The following is a 6,413-nucleotide window of genomic DNA, read 5'->3' on the forward strand; positions in this document are numbered from 1 at the left end:
AAGTTTTGTAATAAACAATAAATAATTTAAACCTACTGAATAACAATTCAATGCTATCCTTTGATACCTGCAAAATATATATATGAAACAACACTGTATCAATGTTTGTATATAAAATTATATGATTAACATAATTATAAAATTATTTGTCAAGAGAATAAAATTATACGAATTTTAATGATAGTTTTAATATTCTCAAACTATTAATGTACAATAAGAATTCATCTATTAGTTCTTAGAATTTCTAAATTTTTTTAAGTGATAGTAATAAATTTTAATAAATAAATAGATTTAGTAAGACATTTTGTTATTACCTTTTTATTATAGGCTCTCAAAAACTTCTCTATATACCACATTCATCGTGCAGTTATCTTCCAAGTGTCCATGATCTTGCAATAGCACTCGCAGACCATCTTTACTCGTTACCCTTGATAACGCAACATACAATTGACCATGGGTGAAAATTGGCATTGGAAGGTAAATTTCAACTTTCGATAGAGTTTGTCCCTGTGACTTATTTATTGTCATTGCAAATGACATGATAATTGGGAATTGTCTTCTTTGAAACCTGACCGGCAATGTTTCACTATTTGAAATTAGATTCAGTCTTGGGATAAGAATAATACTTCCAGCTTTGTTACCAGTTAAAGTCTTGCATTCTATCACATGATTTCCCATTCTTCTAACTTGCATCCTCGTTCCATTGCACAAACTATTAGTTTGGTCTATATTCCGCAGAAACATAATAGGAGCACCAACCTTCAGAACCAACTTGTGTGGTGGTAGACCTGAACAATTTATTCCATTTAGAATCTTCGGCGAGAAAGCATCTAACTCAAAATCCATATTTCTCTCTTCAGCACACACAGAGTCTGAACTTAAGTAGACTCTTTCTTGTCCAGGTAACCCTGCAGTCATCTTGTTGTTGACATCAGTGACACAATCCAAAGTTGGTGCAAGAATTGCTCTATCCTTAAAATAATTTTCAATGGATAAATTGGATAACATATCTGGATACACAAAATCAATGAGGTCATCCAAAGCTGTCTCAGAGTTCTTAATCAAAATGTCAGATGGTATATGAACAATCGATTCACCATCTGTTGTATCACCAGCCAAACCATCACCAATTTTGAGTAGCTATTCTGCAAAATTTCTGAGTTCTTGTATGTTGTTGTTTTCACCTAGTGACAATCTCATGTTTTTTGTAAGCTTCAAAACCTTACCGTTATGCCACAAATATGAAGAATTAATAGAAGACTGAATTATATCTTGCCTTGAGCCTCTGGGAATCACAGGTAAAATTTGTCTAAAATCTCCTCCAAGAACAACAACTTTACCTTTAAATGGCAAATGAGCATTATACGAATCTGAGCACCTTAAGATGTCTCTGAGGCATTTGTCTAAAGTTTCGTAATAATACTTACTTATCATTGGAGCTTCATCCCATGTGATTAATTTGGCCTTGGATATTAACCTTGCAAGAGGACTTTCCTGTTTAATGCTACACAAAGAATCCTCATTTATGGCCAAAGGAATTTTAAACCTTGAATGTGCAGTTCTTTCATTAGGCAACAAAAGTGTAGCAATCCCACTCGAAACGACATTTAAAACTATACCTCCTTTAGACCTAATTGAACATGATATAGTTGACCATAAGAATGTTTTTCCAATACCACCTTGACCGTATAAGAAGAAAAGTCCACCCATATTACCGCTAACAGCACCAATTATTTGATCGTATGCAAATTTCTGCTCATTAGTTAGCCTTTCTAAATACCCACTTAGTTCAATCACAAGAGCATTAACGTCAAAATAATTGAAACAATTGACTATTACGACTTATATATATACACTAATTACAAACGATATGAATTTTTAATGGAAATACTTGATACTAATAGAAAAAAATTATATAAATAGAAATTATTTAATTTCAATTTCAATTTCATATAACAAAACAATAATTTTCAAAAATTATGGAATCTTTTTTTTGACATATGTATTATGCCATACGTATAAATTATACGGATTATTATATAAATTTATATATATACATAACAAAACGGTTTAATATTATATATTTTCTAATTAATTATATGTCAATATTTTAAAAAAAGATAAAAGAAGAGATATATAAATATGTATAATATTATTGCTATATATGAAGCAGTTTTATATTGCTTTAATTATAGAGACTTACTATAATTATATAAAATTTAATTTGAGAAAATAATTTTCCTGGTCATAAATAATATACTAAAACTGTTAGTATATTATCTTCTTTATGGTTAATTGAATTTATCAATGATTTTCCCGTGTAAATCGTTATTATCCAGTTTTTAATAATTACTTAATATATAAAATTTGAAATTGGAAATTGTTATTACTAATTCAATTAACTGGTTAATTGAGTAATAATTGTCAAATTATTAAGGTGCAAAATTATTTATTTACTCAATTGATTTCCATATATTATTTATATTTTAAGTAATAATTTGAAATTATATTATTTATCCAGTTAATAATACTATTATTAATAATTATTTTTTGCATTGATTTTTAAATCAATTATTAAATAATTATTTTTGTTAAGATAATTGTTTATAAATTATTTTAAATTATATTTTGTTAAGATATAATTATTTAGATTATTACTCATGACACGGGTATAATTTTATTTTATACCAATTAATCAATTATAATTATATGATACGGGTGTAATTTCAATTTTATCTACGGATTATTTCCCGTAATAATATACGACATATTATTTACCGTGATAATTTGATTTGATTGATTTCTAATTATTTACGTACATAAATGATTAAAATATATAACATAAATATCGTAATTATTATAATTCTAAGATATAATTATAATTAACATATTTTATCATAATTAAATATTAATTTGATATAATTATAATGAAAATACTTTCCCAAAATAATATAATCTACTATTACTCATCCACTAATTATTTGGCAATAAACCTTAATATGATTTTTTACATCTCCACTATGAGAAATAACTACTTAGATATACTAAATAATATGTAACATATTACTACTTGTATAGGTTAAGGCACAAAGACAGGATTTAATTAAGGTGATTAAAACTTTTACCAAACAAAATATGACCTCAATCGAATAAAAAAGGCTACTCAATTTTGCATTAATTAGCTAGTCGAAGAAATAACATACTCATTCATTATTCATGTTTCATTATATTTTTTAAATAATATATAGAAAACATATATCTTGTGTATAAAAATGTGGCTATTAGTAATTTTATTAATAAACCTTTTTTTAAACTATTACTAATTTCAATTTTAATAGAAAATCTGAGGAAATAATTTCGCTTGCCATAAATAATATATTAAAACTGTTAGTATATTATCTTCTATATGGTTAATTGAATTTATCAATGATTTTCTCGTGTAAATCGTTATTACCCAGTTTTTAATAACTACTTATTATACAAAATTTGAAATTGGAAATTGTTATTACTAATTCAATTAACTGGTTAATTGAGTAATAATTGTCAAATTATTAAGGTGCAAAATCATTGATTTACTCAATAGATTTTCATACATTATTTATATTTCAAGTAATAATTTAAAATTATATTATTTACCCAGTTAATAATACTATTATTAATAATTATTTTTTGCATTGATTTTTAAATCAATTATTAAATAATTATTTTTGTTAAGATAATTGTTTATAAATTATTTCAAATTATATTTTGTTAAAATATAATTATTTAGATTATTACTCATAGCACGGGTATAATTTCATTTTATACCAATTAATCAATTATAATTATATGACACGGATGTAATTTCAATTTTATCCACCGATTATTGGCGAATAAATTTTATTCCAATTATAAATAAAATCTTTTTTTTATTGACAAATAAATTGTCTTTAGGTCAACGATTTAATATATGTGTAGGTTCATTTTTTTGTCAAATATAATGAAAATACAAATAAAGAAATAAAAGATAAAAATAAACTTAATAATATCTGACACTACTTTATTTTATTAAATTATTTAAAAATAGCACATCCACAAAAAATAATCATAATATATAAATTGAAGCAATAATTTAAAATTCTATAATTATAATTTAATCAAATACTAATAGTAAAACCAAATTACCTAAACAATATTGAACCTATTCTAGTCCTTAGTCACGTATAGTATAGAATCATTTTTGTAACGACAACCAACTGAAATAACATCGTAAGTTTCAATATTTAGAATTCGTGCAAAATCAGACCATCCTCTTGTTAGATAAGCTTCATCATCCGCTATCCATGCAATGCGGTAAGGTATAGAATTGCCACACCGAGAAACCAAACTAACTCTTATTCCCTTTAATGGCATTGCATGCATGCAAAAGAAAGCTGATAATTTCTGAAAAAAATCAAAATATGTTAAAAAATTATTCTAATAATGAACAGCTTAAACTAAGAAAATTTAAATATATTACCAATCGTTGAAATTGCATATCTGAATTTGTCATGAATTTAGCAAAACTGAACGCTTACCTCCTTCGATAAAGTAGAGACTATTGCCTCTTCTTTGAACACTTACATCCATGTAGTTGGAACCCGAATCAGTGAAGATAACTCGATGAGGTATTTCATAAATGTGATGCATTGTAAATGATTGTAGTAAAAGACAATCGAACTAGAACATTAGACGATAAGAATAACTTAGAGTAACAACAAATAAAAAATTATCAAAAGAATAATATAATAGAATGAGTATATAAAAAAATATTATAAAAAATTATAAATTTTACCTTAAAAGGATCAACTTTAATAAAAAATGAAGAATACATTCTTATTCTATGAAGTAGTAAAAAAATACTAAATATAAAATTATGAATTGACTCTCAAATTTAGATTCATGTACTACAGGAAAACACTATATATAGACTTTAGTAAAACAAAAATAAATATGTAAATTATCTATTATTAAGGTAATTTTTTAATAATGCATTAAATTTTGATTTGATACAATTATAATGAAAATATGTTTCTAAATTAGTATAATTATATATTATTCATTAAATATTAATTACAATATAATTATATTAAAGATATTTTTTATAAAATAATTTAAAAAAATTATTTGATATACGTGAATGGGTAACAAAGATTTTTTATTATTATTATTACTATTATTGATATTATTATTATCATTAAAATTATTAAAAGTATTTTTAATTGATAATTGATAAGTAGTTTAATAGTGCATTAAATATTAATTTGATATAATTATAATGAAGATATGTTGCCAAATTAGTATTATTATATATTATTCATTTAGTATTAATTATAATATAATTACAATAAAATAATTTAGAATATTTTTTTTTCGTTTTGGAGGAAAAACGGAGGCATGAGAGATCGACACGTCACCTTTAGTAGTTGGGGGAAAATCCAGTTTTAGTATATTAAGTAGAGAGATATTGAAAAAGTGAAGGGGTAGTATTGGAAGTAGAGAGAGAAACATTAGTTTTCTCTCCATTTTCTTTCTAATGTTGGAGAGAAAAAGAATTGGTAGGCTCCATCAGTTTTTTTCATCTACTTTCTTTCTCCTTTAGTTTTCTTTCTCAACCAAACAATGAAAAATAATCATTTTTCTTCCCATTTTCTTTCCTTCCTTTTCTTTCGTTTCATTTTCCTCTCAAACAAACATAACATTAGTAATTTCAGTTGTTTAAAATTCAACACCGAAAATTAAATTAAAAATTTAAACTTAACTATAACTTTATGGTATGTTTCAATAATAATAATAATGATCGGTACCAGTCTAAGGCTAATTTTTTTGATAATAGATTAGAGAGGTGTGTTATGCATAGTTATGGAGAGTTGGTGTATTTTTTATGGATATGGAGATAATTATTTTTTTTTTAAATTAGAAACTACAAATCGAAGACTCAACTTTGGGTAGGGGTAGAAAACTGAGGGTCAGATTTTGGATAGAATAGAAAACTGAGCCTCAGTTTTGGGTAGGGATAGAAAATCGAGGGTAAGTTTTGAATAAAAAAACAAAAAAAAATCAAAATTTTTCAAATCGGAGGGTTCGATTTACATGTTTCAAAAAAATTTTAAAAATTTTTCAAAACACAATTTTTCTTTTAAAAAAATCTAAAACAACAAATCTGAGGGTCAGATTTGTGATCATCCATACAAAAAAAAGACACACCAACTCTACATTATTTAAAAACACCAGCACAATGTCAATAATAAAAATAAAATGAAATATAATACTATATATTCAATGATATATAGTTCTCAAAATTAAATTATAAATAATAAAAAATAATTAGATAATTAGATTAAGTAAAAAATAAAAATATTGTCCAAACTAAACAAATCTTAATCCATCTTTAA

General features: G+C 24.6%; 1 protein-coding gene across 1 annotated transcript; it reads right to left on the minus strand.

The window, feature by feature from the left end:
* Positions 1-321: 321 nt before the first annotated feature.
* On the minus strand, positions 322-1,710 carry LOC107494328 (uncharacterized). Its single transcript, XM_016115386.1, has 2 exons — positions 1,227-1,710; positions 322-1,100 (listed from the first exon to the last, which is right to left on the minus strand). The coding sequence occupies exons 1-2, from the start codon at positions 1,708-1,710 to the stop codon at positions 322-324; spliced, it is 1,263 nt and encodes a 420-aa protein (XP_015970872.1).
* Between the last annotated feature and the right edge of the window lie 4,703 nt (positions 1,711-6,413).

This window comes from Arachis duranensis, chromosome 6 (genome assembly GCF_000817695.3).
Source record: "Arachis duranensis cultivar V14167 chromosome 6, aradu.V14167.gnm2.J7QH, whole genome shotgun sequence".
NCBI lineage: Eukaryota > Viridiplantae > Streptophyta > Magnoliopsida > Fabales > Fabaceae > Arachis > Arachis duranensis.

Bases quoted from the DNA above. Each gene is read 5' to 3' on its own strand.
- LOC107494328 (XM_016115386.1), bottom strand. From the start codon at position 1,710: ATGGGTGGACTTTTCTTCTTATACGGTCAAGGTGGTATTGGAAAAACA. The intron at 1,101-1,226 runs GTAAGGTTTTGA...GTGATACAACAG, and splicing joins TTCATATTTGTGGCATAACG to ATGGTGAATCGATTGTTCAT.